We start from the raw sequence: 15902 nt of genomic DNA, 5'->3' as shown, positions 1-15902 counted from the left end.
CCAACAATATTGAGACAAATATCAGGTGGTTCACGATCGTTTTATATTTTTTGGACGTCATTTAACGGTTCTTTTTCTTGTTTTAAATAATGCCTACATGGCGTTCCCATATTTGGGTTTATCGTTCCCAAACATGGGAACGAAAATGCGTTCCCGAAAATGGGTACGCTTGACCATAGTTCCGCCTACTGTTTTACGAACACCGGATAATTTCTAATTGACCCACTCTCCCGTGGGCGTCCAATTTTACAAACTTCTCCGTTGATTCACAGGGAAATACGTACATGCGTCGGTATTCTACAGCGTCACATTAGCTGTCAAAGAAAAACTAATTTTTATGCTTGTGGAAAATAAAAAGACAGCTTTGCTTTCAAAATACACGTGAAACACATGTAATCTTTCAAGTAAGACCTAACTTTTGTCTTTCATTTTTATAAAGCATATTTCTTAAAACAATACCACGCATATTTAGTAAAAAATATGAATTAAATATCGAAAATAATAAAGGTATAATACTTAATGAGAAGGATTTCCCTTCATAATTTGGTTACAATAACGCCTTGAAAACCCTAATGTTCATAATCTTTACCACAGAGCAAAGTCAGCATTTCATTGGCTTAAGATTCACGAGCAGCTGCTCATCATTTGCTTAAGCAGATTAAAGACCAATCAAATAATTTGTTTACATATCGATGTGCTGTGTACCAATTACCAAGTGCAGGAGGAGGGGGTTGGGCTCTTTTCCGATTGATTTTGATTTTTCGTCTGTTTCCTTTTGTTTGCGTGAGTGTTAGCCTACTTTACAATTTTATTATGTCCTATTCCAACAACAACAACAACAACAATTTTATTATTACTCCACTTACTCCGCATGCCAGCGGATCGTAATCGTATTTTTCAATGGCTTTCCATTTCCATCTTTTGGCGTACAATACGCCAAAAGATGGAAAGACGCGATCAGAAGATTCCAACCCGCACCTTTAACAACTTGTCGGCTTTCCATTTCCCACCAATTACCTTGGGCTGAACTTATATAGCCTTGGGCTGAACTCAAAGTAGGCACTGAGCAAGTGAGCTTCGAGATGCTGAAGTTTGATCCAGGGCATTCAATTATTGGTTTATTATCCTGGGTTATCATGCCACACAAGCATTCCTATTCAGTTGGTGACACTCCAGGGAAATAAGCTAAAATTAGAGCGCTCTATTTATTGCTCCTGCCCCATGTTGAAGAGATACCCTTAAAAGCGTGATCTTTTATCGGCCCTTACGCAGCAAGGCAGTACTTCTCAGACCGGTGGATGGTATCAATAGAAAGAGAATGCGTCAAAGATTAACATGAATTAATTAAAATAACATTAAAATGTTAATTAAGCGTGGAAATTAGTCCCAAACTTAAGCTAATTATTGCTCCGACCTCGGCGACGGCGCTCCCCGCAGTCAGCGGAGAAGCTAAAATAAAAGCCACCATCCTCCTCCGTAAGTCAATTTTAGAGCGGCCGAGCGCGGCCGAGTGGGCCGATGCGGGGCCACCAAACTGAGGTGAGACGTGGCTAGCAATTGCGAACTGCCATAGAAATCAATATCTTAAGACGTACAATATGGGATGATTACTCTGAAGCTGGAGTGAAAGCATGAGTAGATTGCAAGAAACGAAATGCATAGATTGGTTGAATTATGTACAATAGGCACGGCTCAGATGAAGCCATTTCTTTGATGTTGACATTTGACATAACCCTTCCTCTCCTCACCTACGACCTAAGTATGTTGGCAGTTACCGGCATAGTTTTTTAGCACGAGTGTAATTCGCCATCGGACCACAATGCATGTTGCTAGGCTGCTGCAATTACAACGAACATACGAATACAGCTGCCTTCATTTGTAGACGTTTGTTTTTTAGGCGGTCTTTGACGTACAAGGGGGCATACCTGTCGACAACTTGAGTTTCTCCGAATTTCAAAAACTCCCAGAATTCCAATTCCTTATGCACTGTTGTAGGTACAGCTATGTTCACAAGTTTTCGTTTCCTCCTGCTCTAAAAAGGATGATATTTGTCGATTTCGTGCGTCGCTGATAGAAGGGTGCGTTTAATAATTAGGCCCAACGCTTTCTGCATCCGCAAGTACCTTGAAAAGGGAACAACAGTTTCCATTTATTACACTATGGGACAAGTGACAAAATGACCACTGCAACACGCATGAAACGGAGCTCATATTCCTAAAAATGTCTACAATCACTTCTTTTCTGACACTATTAGCAAATACCATCTCAAGTTAGGTGGTTGACAGACAGTCAATGGAGATCTGGGGAGACTGAGTGATGCCAATTCACCACTTAACTGATAATGAGGGCCGAGGGAAGAGAAACATGCAACATGCACAACTGACAACTTGACAAGTGACAAAACACTACCACTATTGCGCAGTGCACAACAAATTACAGCAGCCAGCCCAAAAATGCTTTTGGTGGCTAATTGCAAAACAAGTCACTAATAAATGTCTTAGTTGCAGCTGAACACTGCACAATGATCACACTGTTCACACATTGAGTGAGATGCCACAGGTGGTTTGAATCACACTTTGGTACAAATGCAAATCTGAAGTGTTGTCATGAGGTTCATGCCTCCATGATCACAGCACTTTGGTTGTGGTTGGCATAACACTTGTAGTCTGCAGAGTTCCACATGAACCGCAGACACCTCATCTGGTGGTCTTCATGTTGCTCAACTTCTTCAGGAGGCAAATGTTGACCACCCAGCGGAAGCATAGTCCTGCAGAAAAGAAAGGTAATGCATAAGGTACAAACATTATCTGCTGAAACAGTCCCTTCTGTTTGCTGTTATTAAACTTTTAACATAACATAACAACATGCATTCCATGTATATTACATTTGTTGAAGTAAAATACTGCCGGCTATTTCAAAACCAGAAAATGAAATTATATTGTGGCATAATTCACATGCTCAGCTATCAGTATCATTAATTTAAAATTTGGCATATTATATATATAACACATTCATAGAATGTTCTACTTCACGTCACAAGGACTCACAATCTTTCTGTTGGGTGTTTGATTGACCCATTAACTAGGTTTGTCTTAGGTTTTATTATTGCAAAAAATTCATATTGCATTATTGTATCAAAATACTGCCAGCAATAACAAAACAAGAACATGAAATGTCAATGAGCAAGCCGCCTTTCCTAAAAATGGATTACTTTGAAAATAATTTTAGTTTCTTTTAAGGAAAAGGAGAAATGATTATCAGGTTATTATCAAAAACCACTCAACCAGCAAGTGGCTGGGTGGTTTCACAGCAAACATCAAGCCAAAACATATGCTTACATTTATCTAACAATTGAGCCATTTGACTACACAAGGATATGTGAGCAAAATAAGAATCCAATTATCCAATGTTGACTTCCTTGCAAAGTTTATGCCTTATTTTATGAAAATGTGTCACTAGAATATGATACTTATCATCGAATATTATTTAATTTACGATTTATTTCGATCGGAACGCACATGGGGTCCCGCGCCATTTTCGTCGACGATAAATATGATCGTGTTTCATGAAGAGATAAGGGGTTTCAATGGTCTTTCAAAGCAATAATTTGATGCAAAAATTTGTAGGAAATAATATAAAGCTGGTTCAAATGGCCATCAACCATTTAAAACACCGAAAATACTCACAACTCCGTCCCGACGACCACGCAGCACCGCGCACGCCACACTACTGGCACAATGCCAAAACACGTCTGTCAAACTAGCAGCGAGCAGCGAGCAGCGAATCCAGCAGCGAGAAACGGGCCATCCCGATTTAGCTGAAAATTGGCTCACAGAGCTTTCTCAGCACGCTGATTCCGAAAATCATGGTCTCTAGGGTGGAAATATTGACCGTTCTCGAGATAGAACCCTCTAAAGTTCTTACCACCCATGACCGGGCCATCCCGATTTGGCTGAAAATTGGCTCACAGAGCCTTCTCAGCACGCTGATTCCGAAAATCATGGTCTCTAGGGTGGAAATATTGACCGTTCTCGAGATAGAACCCTCTAAAGTTCTTACCACCCATGACCGGGCCATCCCGATTTGGCTGAAAAATGGCTCACAGAGCCTTCTCAGCACGCTGATTCCGAAAATCGTGGTCTCTAGGGTGGAAATATTGACCGTTCTCGAGATAGAACCCTCTAAAGTTCTTACCACCCAAGACCGGGCCATCCCGATTTGGCTGAAAATTGGCTAACAGAGCCTTCTCAGCACGCTGATTCCGAAAATCATGGTCTCTAGGGTGGAAATATTGACCGTTCTCGAGATAGAACCCTCTAAAGTTCTTACCACCCATGACCGGGCCATCCCGATTTCGCTGAAAAATGGCTCACAGAGCCTTCTCAGCACGCTGATTCCGAAAATCATGGTCTCTAGGGTGGAAATATTGACCGTTCTCGAGATAGAACTCTCTAAAGTTCTTACCACCCATGACCGGGCCATCCCGATTTGGCTAAAAAATGGCTCACAGAGCCTTCGCAGCACGCTGATTCCGAAAATCATGGTCTCTAGGGTGGAAATATTGACCGTTCTCGAGATAGAACCCTCTAAAGTTCTTACCACCCAAGACCGGGCCATCCCGATTTGGCTGAAAATTGGCTAACAGAGCCTTCTCAGCACGCTGATTCCGAAAATCATGGTCTCTAGGGTGGAAATATTGACCGTTCTCGAGATAGAACCCTCTAAAGTTCTTACCACCCATGACCGGGCCATCCCGATTTCGCTGAAAAATGGCTCACAGAGCCTTCTCAGCACGCTAATTCCGAAAATCATGGTCTCTAGGGTGGAAATATTGACCGTTCTCGAGATAGAACCCTCTAAATTTCTTACCACCCAAGACCGGGCCATCCCGATTTGGCTGAAAATTGGCTAACAGAGCCTTCTCAGCACGCTGAATCCGAAAATCATGGTCTCTAGGGTGGAAATATTGACCGTTCTCGAGATAGAACCCTCGCAGCGAGTCCAGCAACGAGAAACGGGCCATCCCGATTTAGCTGAAATTTGGCTCACAGAGCCTTCTCAGCACGCTGATTCCGAAAATCATGGTCTCTAGGGTGGAAATATTGACCGTTCTCGAGATAGAACCCTCTAAAGTTCTTACCATCCATGACCGGGCCATCCTGATTTGGCTGAAAATTGGCTCACAGAGCCTTCTCAGCACGCTGATTCCGAAAATCATGGTCTCTAGGGTGGAAATCTTGACCGTTCTCGAGATAGAACCCTCTAAAGTTCTTACCACCCATGACCGGGCCATCCCGATTTGGCTGAAAATTGGCTCACAGAGCCTTCTCAGCACGCTGATTCCGAAAATTATGATCTCTAGAGTGGAAATATTGACCGTTCTCGAAATAGAACCCTCTAAAGTTCTTACCATCCATGACCGGGCCATCCCGATTTGGCTGAAAATTGGCTCACAGAGCCTTCTCAGCACGCTGATTCCGAAAATCATGGTCTCTAGGGTGGAAATATTGACCGTTCTCGAGATAGAACCCTCTAAAGTTCTTACCATCCATGACCGGGCCATCCCGATTTGGCTGAAAATTGGCTCACAGAGCCTTCTCAGTACGCTGATTCCGAAAATCATGGTCTCTAGGGTGGAAATATTGACCGTTCTCGAGATAGAACCCTCAATATTTCCACCCTAGAGACCATGATTTTCGGAATCAGCGTGCTGAGAAGGCTCTGTGAGCCAATTTTCAGCCAAATCGGGATGGCCCGGTCATGGGTGGTAAGAACTTTAGAGGGTTCTATCTCGAGAACGGTCAATATTTCCACCCTAGAGACCATGGTTTTCGGAATCAGCGTGCTGAGAAGGCTCTGTGAGCCAATTTTCAGCTAAATCGGGATGGCCCGTTTCTCGCTGCTGGACTCGATGCGAGGGTTCTATCTCGAGAACGGTCAATATTTCCACCCTAGATACCATGATTTTCGGAATCAGCGTGCTGAGAAGGCTCTGTGAGCCAATTTTCAGCCAAATCAGGATGGCCCGGTCATGGGCGGTAAGAACTTTAGAGGGTTCTATCTCGAGAACGGTCAATATTTCCACCCTAGAGACCATGATTTTCGGAATCAGCGTGCTGAGAAGGCTCTGTGAGCCAAATTTCAGCTAAATCGGGATGGCCCGTTTCTCGCTGCTGGACTCGCTGCGAGGGTTCTATCTCGAGAACGGTCAATATTTCCACCCTAGAGACCATGATTTTCGGAATCAGCGTGCTGAGAAGGCTCTGTGAGCCAATTTTCAGCCAAATCGGGATGGCCCGGTCATGGGCGGTAAGAACTTTAGAGGGTTCTATCTCGAGAATGGTCAATATTTCCACCCTAGAGACCATGATTTTCGGAATCAGCGTGCTGAGAAAGCTCTGTGAGCCAAATTTCAGCTAAATCGGGATGGCCCGTTTCTCGCTGCTGGACTCGCTGCGAGGGTTCTATCTCGAGAACGGTCAATATTTCCACCCAAGAGACCATGATTTTCGGAATCAGCGTGCTGAGAAGGCTCTGTGAGCCAATTTTCAGCCAAATCGGGATGGCCCGTTTCTCGCTGCTGGACTCGCTGCGAGGGTTCTATCTCGAGAACGGTCAATATTTCCACCCAAGAGACCATGATTTTCGGAATCAGCGTGCTGAGGAGGCTCTGTGAGCCAATTTTCAGCCAAATCGGGATGGCCCGGTCATGGGCGGTAAGAACTTTAGAGGGTTCTATCTCGAGAATGGTCAATATTTCCACCCTAGAGACCATGATTTTCGGAATCAGCGTGCTGAGAAGGCTCTGTGAGCCAAATTTCAGCTAAATCGGGATGGCCCGTTTCTCGCTGCTGGACTCGCTTCGAGGGTTCTATCTCGAGAACGGTCAATATTTCCACCCTAGATACCATGATTTTCGGAATCAGCGTGCTGAGAAGGCTCTGTGAGCCAATTTTCAGCCAAATCGGGATGGCCCGGTCATGGGCGGTAAGAACTTTAGAGGGTTCTATCTCGAGAACGGTCAATATTTTCACCCTAGAGACCATGATTTTCGGAATCAGCGTGCTGAGAAGGCTCTGTGAGCCAAATTTCAGCTAAATCGGGATGGCCCGTTTCTCGCTGCTGGACTCGCTGCGAGGGTTCTATCTCGAGAACGGTCAATATTTCCACCCTAGAGACCATGATTTTCGGAATCAGCGTGCTGAGAAGGCTCTGTGAGCCAATTTTCAGCCAAATCGGGATGGCCCGGTCATGGGCGGTAAGAACTTTAGAGGGTTCTATCTCGAGAATGGTCAATATTTCCACCCTAGAGACCATGATTTTCGGAATCAGCGTGCTGAGAAGGCTCTGTGAGCCAAATTTCAGCTAAATCGGGATGGCCCGTTTCTCGCTGCTGGACTCGCTGCGAGGGTTCTATCTCGAGAACGGTCAATATTTCCATCCTAGAGACCATGATTTTCGGAATCAGCGTGCTGAGAAGGCTCTGTGAGCCAATTTTCAGCCAAATCGGGATGGCCCGGTCATGGGCGGTAAGAACTTTCGAGGGTTCTATCTCGAGAATGGTCAATATTTCCATCCTAGAGACCATGATTTTCGGAATCAGCGTGCTGAGAAGGCTCTGTGAGCCAAATTTCAGCTAAATCGGGATGGCCCGTTTTTCGCTGCTGGACTCGCTGCGAGGGTTCTATCTCGAGAACGGTCAATATTTCCACCCAAGAGACCATGATTTTCGGAATCAGCGTGCTGAGGAGGCTCTGTGAGCCAATTTTCAGCCAAATCGGGATGGCCCGGTCATGGGTGGTAAGAACTTTAGAGGGTTCTATCTCGAGAACGGTCAATATTTACACCTTTGAGACCATGATTTTCAATATCACCGTGCTGAGAAGGCTCTGTGAGCCAATTTTCAGCCAAATCGGGATGGCCCGGTCATGGGTGGTAAGAACTTTAGAGGGTTCTATCTCGAGAACGGTCAATATTTCCACCCTAGAGACCATGATTTTTGGAATCAGTGTGCTGAGAAGGCTCTGTGAGCCAAATTTCAGCTAGATCGGGATGGCCCGTTTCTCGCTGCTGGACTCGCTGCGAGGGTTCTATCTCGAGAACGGTCAATATTTCCACCCTAGATACCATGATTTTCGGAATCAGCGTGCTGAGAAGGCGCTGTGAGCCAATTTTCAGCCAAATCGGGATGGCCCGGTCATGGGCGGTAAGAACTTTAGAGGGTTCTATCTCGAGAACGGTCAATATTTCCACCCTAGAGACCATGATTTTCGGAATCAGCGTGCTGAGAAGGCTCTGTGAGCCAAATTTCAGCTAAATCGGGATGGCCCGTTTCTCGCTGCTGGACTCGCTGCGCGGGTTCTATCTCGAGAACGGTCAATATTTCCACCCTAGAGACCATGATTTTCGGAATCAGCGTGCTGAGAAGGCTCTGTGAGCCTATTTTCAGCCAAATCGGGATGGCCCGGTCATGGGCGGTAAGAACTTTAGAGGGTTCTATCTCGAGAACGGTCAATATTTCCACCCTAGAGACCATGATTTTCGGAATCAGCGTGCTGAGAAGGCTCTGTGAGCCAAATTTCAGCTAAATCGGGATGGCCCGTTTCTCGCTGCTGGACTCGCTGCGAGGGTTCTATCTCGAGAACGGTCAATATTTCCACCCTAGAGACCATGATTTTCGGAATCAGCGTGCTGAGAAGGCTCTGTGAGCCTATTTTCAGCCAAATCGGGATGGCCCGGTCATGGGCGGTAAGAACTTTAGAGGGTTCTATCTCGAGAACGGTCAATATTTCCACCCTAGAGACCATGATTTTCGGAATCAGCGTGCTGAGAAGGCTCTGTGAGCCAAATTTCAGCTAAATCGGGATGGCCCGTTTCTCGCTGCTGGACTCGCTGCGAGGGTTCTATCTCGAGAACGGTCAATATTTCCACCCTAGAGACCATGATTTTCGGAATCAGCGTGCTGAGAAGGCTCTGTGAGCCTATTTTCAGCCAAATCGGGATGGCCCGGTCATGGGCGGTAAGAACTTTAGAGGGTTCTATCTCGAGAACGGTCAATATTTCCACCCTAGAGACCATGATTTTCGGAATCAGCGTGCTGAGAAGGCTCTGTGAGCCAAATTTCAGCTAAATCGGGATGGCCCGTTTCTCGCTGCTGGACTCGCTGCGAGGGTTCTATCTCGAGAACGGTCAATATTTCCACCCAAGAGACCATGATTTTCGGAATCAGCGTGCTGAGGAGGCTCTGTGAGCCAATTTTCAGCCAAATCGGGATGGCCCGGTCATGGGTGGTAAGAACTTTAGAGGGTTCTATCTCGAGAACGGTCAATATTTACACCTTTGAGACCATGATTTTCGGAATCAGCGTGCTGAGAAGGCTCTGTGAGCCAAATTTCAGCTAAATCGGGATGGCCCGTTTCTCGCTGCTGGACTCGCTGCGAGGGTTCTATCTCGAGAACGGTCAATATTTCCACCCTAGAGACCATGATTTTCGGAATCAGCGTGCTGAGAAGGCTCTGTGAGCCTATTTTCAGCCAAATCGGGATGGCCCGGTCATGGGCGGTAAGAACTTTAGAGGGTTCTATCTTGAGAACGGTCAATATTTCCACCCTAGAGACCATGATTTTCGGAATCAGCGTGCTGAGAAAGCTCTGTGAGCCAAATTTCAGCTAAATCGGGATGGCCCGTTTCTCGCTGCTGGACTCGCTGCGAGGGTTCTATCTCGAGAACGGTCAATATTTCCACCCTAGAGACCATGATTTTCGGAATCAGCGTGCTGAGAAGGCTCTGTGAGCCTATTTTCAGCCAAATCGGGATGGCCCGGTCATGGGCGGTAAGAACTTTAGAGGGTTCTATCTCGAGAACGGTCAATATTTCCACCCTAGAGACCATGATTTTCGGAATCAGCGTGCTGAGAAGGCTCTGTGAGCCAAATTTCAGCTAAATCGGGATGGCCCGTTTCTCGCTGCTGGACTCGCTGCGAGGGTTCTATCTCGAGAACGGTCAATATTTCCACCCTAGAGACCATGATTTTCGGAATCAGCGTGCTGAGAAGGCTCTGTGAGCCTATTTTCAGCCAAATCGGGATGGCCCGGTCATGGGCGGTAAGAACTTTAGAGGGTTCTATCTCGAGAACGGTCAATATTTCCACCCTAGAGACCATGATTTTCGGAATCAGCGTGCTGAGAAGGCTCTGTGAGCCAAATTTCAGCTAAATCGGGATGGCCCGTTTCTCGCTGCTGGACTCGCTGCGAGGGTTCTATCTCGAGAACGGTCAATATTTCCACCCAAGAGACCATGATTTTCGGAATCAGCGTGCTGAGGAGGCTCTGTGAGCCAATTTTCAGCCAAATCGGGATGGCCCGGTCATGGGTGGTAAGAACTTTAGAGGGTTCTATCTCGAGAACGGTCAATATTTACACCTTTGAGACCATGATTTTCGGAATCAGCGTGCTGAGAAGGCTCTGTGAGCCAAATTTCAGCTAAATCGGGATGGCCCGTTTCTCGCTGCTGGACTCGCTGCGAGGGTTCTATCTCGAGAACGGTCAATATTTCCACCCTAGAGACCATGATTTTCGGAATCAGCGTGCTGAGAAGGCTCTGTGAGCCTATTTTCAGCCAAATCGGGATGGCCCGGTCATGGGCGGTAAGAACTTTAGAGGGTTCTATCTTGAGAACGGTCAATATTTCCACCCTAGAGACCATGATTTTCGGAATCAGCGTGCTGAGAAAGCTCTGTGAGCCAAATTTCAGCTAAATCGGGATGGCCCGTTTCTCGCTGCTGGACTCGCTGCGAGGGTTCTATCTCGAGAACTGTCAATATTTCCACCCTAGAGACCATGATTTTCGGAATCAGCGTGCTGAGAAGGCTCTGTGAGCCAATTTTCAGCCAAATCGGGATGGCCCGGTCATGGGTGGTAAGAACTTTAGAGGGTTCTATCTCGAGAACGGTCAATATTTCCACCCTTGAGACCATGATTTTCGGAATCACCGTGCTGAGAAGGCTCTGTGAGCCAATTTTTTGCCAAATCGGGATGGCCCGGTCATGGGTGGTAAGAACTTTAGAGGGTTCTATCTCGAGAACGGTCAATATTTCCACCCTAGAGACCATGATTTTCGGAATCAGCGTGCTGAGAAGGCTCTGTGAGCCAATTTTCAGCCAAATCGGGATGGCCCGGTCATGGATGGTAAGAACTTTAGAGGGTTCTATCTCGAGAATGGTCAATATTTCCACCCTAGAGACCATGATTTTCGGAATCAGCGTGCTGAGAAGGCTCTGTGAGCCAATTTTCAGCCAAATCGGGATGGCCCGTTTCTCGCTGCTGGACTCGCTGCTCGCTGCTCGCTGCTAGTTTGACAGACGTTGCCAAAACTGCCGTCACAGCAGAAATGTTTTTTTTTTCTCGATTGCAATTGTGGAATTATTTATTAAACAGAAGATTATCTTTCCGAAAAACCGACTGATTTCATACACAGATGCATGGAAAATAAAAAAATCCCGGTAAGTTTATTTGTATTGTTTTGTCGATTTTGACATGCTCCTAGTTTGCAGCCATATTTCGATATGTTCTACAGGGAGTTCAGAATTATTTCAGGACCAATCTTTTCCTCATTCATTTTCCCGTCGATCATGAAATTTTTAGAGCGGAACAATTAGTTTCCAGGCGGTCCGAGCGGTTTTCGTGAGAAGGGTGCAAAAATCGGCGTCATTTTTAGAGCCTCGACACCAGCTCAACACAGGACCCTATGGGAGACGGTGAAGTAGCGGGAGCAATAAATAGAGCGCTCTAATTTTAGCTTATTTCCCTGGTGTGTCACCGACTGTATTGGATGTGCTTTGGCAGACATGACACAGGACAAACTGAACCTGCATCTGTTTTTTCAGGTTTACATAAGCAACAGCCAATAGTTATGTGGATTTTTGGATATGGCTCTCTGATCTGGAAAGTTGACTTCCCATATAAGACAAAAGAGATTGGATATATCAAAGGCTATGTGAGACGATTTTGGCAAGCGTCAATCGACCACAGAGGCACACCAGAAAAGGTAATAATCATCTTCATCTCAATATCAATCTTTCATGAAGCAAAATATTTGATGCTGGTACATGATTGATGATGATGCTGGCAGTGCCACTTAATGCTTTAGATTGTGATATTTTTCACCATCATTAAACTTAGGTTCGACCAAACCTAAAATGATTATGGATTGCAGCATTTTCTTACTATTTTGGTTGGTGTGGTAGGGCTATTGTATCTTGCTACCCTCTGTTGCAGCCTGGACGTGTTGCCACATTGGTACCCTCAGAAGACCCAGAGGTAAGCCACGTACTATCACTCTCTTCTCAGTTATCAATCCCACTAAGCTGACCACTATTGCATGTGTTCAATTAATTAGATAGAAGCCTTTCATCACATTATTGTAAAAAGAAACAGACCAAGCCACCCTGCAGGGCTATTCCAATTCTTCCTTTTCCTTTTCAAAGAGCATTCCTTTTCAACACACATAAATACTGTTCTGTTTGAGTCGACATTACTGTCACCTTTGACTTGCTCCTCTCCCATACTGGGTTCTGCGTCCCATGTAACCCCCTGGTTCCGCCTTATGATCTTGGTAACCGATGTCACCTCCGTTCCCTCCCGTCTCGCGTGCCCCCGCTCCGACCGTGCGCGACCGGCGCGCCACGTCTGTTCCAGTCCCGCGTCTGGGGCGTTGCCTATGAGCTGGACGAGCACCACCCGGACGCCGCTGCGGCGCGAGACCGCCTCACCCACCGCGAGCGGTGGTTCGAGCAGCGCCGGGTGCCTTTCTGGTGCGCCACGTTCACCGAAGACGCGTCAGACTCGCCTCCGGCGCAGCAGTCATTGGTCCTTCCCCAGTGGGAGGTGGAGTTGTTCATAGCCACCTCGGAGGGACCCAACTTCTTGGGCGCGGCGCCGCCAGAGCAGCTGGCCAGGGAGATTGTGGAGCCGCACGGACCGTCCGGCAAGGCGCTGGAATATTTCCAGCGGGTACTGGAGTTCCAGCGAGGTCTGGGGCACGAGGCGCGGGATGAGCACCTGGAAATACTGGCACCGCTGGTGGAGCGGGCGGCAGCAGAGCTGGCGGAGAAGGAAGTCTGTCTGGAGCGAGACACGGTGTGAATAGATCATAAACTCCGAACGGACTGTGCAAATGGTGCAGTGGGGAAAGGTGGTCGGTCTTGAGTGTCGCCTGTTGTATTTTACTGACGTGTATGAGTTTCGTTCAATCATTGATAGTGCGTCGAATGATAGTCGTTATGAATGTCCAACGGCGTTATAGGGGCATGTTTTTAATGTCGATTATACCTTTTCGTTTCAAACTGTAACGAAGAGTTATGTAATGAACGAATTGTCTTTAGGCCATTTTAATGTGTGATGGAGGAGACTTTGAATATATATTTACTATGCTGATTGGAAAAGTCCGAAAGCCTTGTGAGCGGGGTCTCACGCATTGGGGTATGTAGTGTTTCGGAGGGCAAGTACCCACCTCATGTATGCCCAGAAGACAGATGTAGTCAACTTTTTTACTTTACGGTGCTGAATTGTATGGCATTGAACAGGAACGAGCTACTCGTCTCTCACCCGCCCGTTAGAAAATGTTACCGTAATATCGGACGTGAATGTACCCACAATACATACGCTAATCCGTAATACATCTGGATGTTTGATTGATTTGCCGACTCTTTACTGCCCGACCTACAGCTGATGGCCCATGCCCCATGGGTTGCTGACCAATGTACTCATCCCTCTCCAACGGGTGACCTCACCGCACCCTCTCACCCTCTCACCCTTTTACCTCACCCCCTCCCCGTTCCGTCGCTCAGGCGCGAGTCTGGGGCGTGGCCTACGAGATCCCGGCGGACGAAGTGGAGGCCACGATCTCCCACCTGGACTTCCGCGAGCGGTGCGGCTACGAGCGGCGCTCGGTGGCGTTTCACCCGCAGGACGAGCGCCGTCCGCCGCACCGGCTCACCATCTATGTCGGGACGGAGGATAACCCGTACTTCACCGGCCCGACCAGCGAGGAGGAGCTGGCAGCGGTCAGTTGTGGCTCGAGGGGGGAGAGGTGTCCATGTGTTGTGGTGTGGTTGATGAGGTATTGGCAGTGGGAGGTAGGAGGGGATTTGGGGTTGAAGTATTGGGAAGATTTTCAGGCTTATGCATAGAATAATGAAGCATGACAACTGCTTACAGACACACTATCTCGGTTTTAATGCGACGTTTTCTTCGTCTTATTTTTTCTTCCTTAACACATTTCAAATACTGCAGCTGTTGATCTCCTGTTACAACGCTTGGGTTATATTTATTCACAGAATGGTATCATCGCATCATTGAAGGGAGAGGGAATCGCATGCGGCGCGTTATTTGACCCAAGCTTCCGAACTCGTCCACCAGGTGGTGGTGGAGGCGCGTGGCATGGCCGGCCCCAACACGGAATACATCTACAACCTGGCTGAGGCCGTGCGAACCACCATGCCGCACGTGAAGGAGAGCCACCTCTTCATCCTGGAGGAGGCCGTCCGTAAGAGGGAGCTCCAGGCGAAGGTCGCCTCGTGATATCGGCGTTATGATAGTCCGACGTCCGCTCGTCTTGTATGAGCGGCGATGTTGGCGGTTTCCATGGCTACGCAGTGGCTGTCATGACTACATCTCTTGGAGTGGTGTTCGAACGCGGAGCTCAGGGGTTTTAGATTGAATTATGCATGGCGATTAGCGAAGAGATTGTCACTTCGATGCTCGAAAGTACTGGCTGCCATTCTGTTGGTGGAGACAAGATCGTGAGTTTTATGTGATCTCGGAGTGCAAATCCTTGTGCAATATTGTAGCTAGTTGGATCTTATGCGCTTGTCTATTTGTGTTGCCGAATGCAAATATCCTCTACCTCTATTTAATGTCAACTGATCTTTTATTTGGGGCTAACCATTGATTCCCGTGACACTTGCTCTATATTTTACCGTCCCCGATTGGTGTTATTTTTTTCACTTTGCTTCCGGGCACTTTTCCGTCGAAATCACCGTTTTGTGCAGACATTTGTAGTCCTATAAATGTTGTTTATAAATATTATTGGTGAAATTCACATTCTACGTAATAAATATGGCATATTGCCTATTTCATGAACTTCTTTCGTATCACAACCGACACTTTCATGAGACGATGTTCTTGAATGATATATGTATTTCTATAATATTTTTCTTTTGATGATATGTAGATCAAACATCAGTATCTTTATGTGTATATAGTTATTGGGGATTTGGCCGATTTTATGGCAGATTCCGGAAATAAGTGTTTATAATGTGCATCACCAGGATGTCGATATTAATTGTTGTTTGCCACCTCAGCAAACGGACCGTTTATTAGTGAGCCCTTTTTGACTTCTGAATTCTCAGTAAGCCCAAACTCGTATTGATTGGGCCGTAACGGGTTCATTCCGTTTAGCCGACCGACGGGCCGGGGTCGGTGACGGGGCCGATCGGTGATGAGAGTGAAGCAATCGGTCATATCCGCCGACCGGACCGGCGTAGGGCAGAGTCAGAGACAGAGAGTAAGGGCTGGGGAGCCCGGTCATAAACGGGCATTGCTATACTGAACTACTACCGACGCATCTGAATATCTGAACTCGGTACTGGCTGACCATATTCTCACTCCCCAATGATTCCCAGTTCCCCTCTTTTCCTCTCTTTTTTATTAAGGCCATTCGTTAATGCCTTCCGCGCCGCGGTAAGACATTACCCGATTATAACATACCGGCTTTAGCCAGCCTCTTCCAGCTCCGAAGAACAGAAACGGACCACTGACCAGAAGAACCGATGCTAATGGTATAATCTGACTGAGTCGTTGAAGAACCAAGAAAGTAAACAAAGAAACAAACAAACAAACAAA

At 46.8% G+C, this 15902-nt stretch overlaps 1 protein-coding gene across 4 annotated transcripts; it reads left to right on the top strand.

The window, feature by feature from the left end:
* Positions 1 to 603: 603 nt before the first annotated feature.
* On the top strand, positions 604 to 15140 carry LOC122367933 (putative glutathione-specific gamma-glutamylcyclotransferase 2). Of its 4 annotated transcripts, none has more exons than XM_043341487.1 (5): positions 604 to 715; positions 11885 to 12045; positions 12276 to 12317; positions 13847 to 14062; positions 14418 to 15140. In XM_043341487.1, the coding sequence occupies exons 2-5, from the start codon at positions 11911 to 11913 to the stop codon at positions 14577 to 14579; spliced, it is 555 nt and encodes a 184-aa protein (XP_043197422.1). In that variant the 5' UTR covers positions 604 to 715; positions 11885 to 11910; the 3' UTR covers positions 14580 to 15140. The 4 variants fall into 4 exon arrangements, with proteins under 4 accessions (XP_043197422.1, XP_043197421.1, XP_043197419.1 ...); XM_043341486.1 differs by having other exon boundaries at positions 608 to 783; XM_043341484.1 differs by having other exon boundaries at positions 701 to 730.
* The last annotated feature ends 762 nt before the right edge of the window (positions 15141 to 15902 follow it).

Source organism: Amphibalanus amphitrite, unplaced genomic scaffold (assembly GCF_019059575.1).
Source record: "Amphibalanus amphitrite isolate SeventyFive unplaced genomic scaffold, NRLGWU_Aamphi_draft 000909F_arrow, whole genome shotgun sequence".
Taxonomy (NCBI): domain Eukaryota; kingdom Metazoa; phylum Arthropoda; class Thecostraca; order Balanomorpha; family Balanidae; genus Amphibalanus; species Amphibalanus amphitrite.
Note: the sequence above shows the minus strand (reverse complement) of the source record. Positions and strands in the feature narration are given on the sequence as shown.

Excerpts from the sequence above, each read along its gene's own strand:
- LOC122367933 (XM_043341486.1), top strand. The coding sequence starts at position 693 with ATGTGCTGTGTACCAATTACCAAGTGCAGGAGGAGGGGGTTGGGCTCT. Across the intron at positions 784-11,884 it reads GTCTGTTTCCTTTTGTTTGC|GTTTACATAAGCAACAGCCA; the intron begins GTGAGTGTTAGC and ends CTGTTTTTTCAG. Across the intron at positions 12,046-12,275 it reads ACAGAGGCACACCAGAAAAG|CCTGGACGTGTTGCCACATT; the intron begins GTAATAATCATC and ends CCTCTGTTGCAG.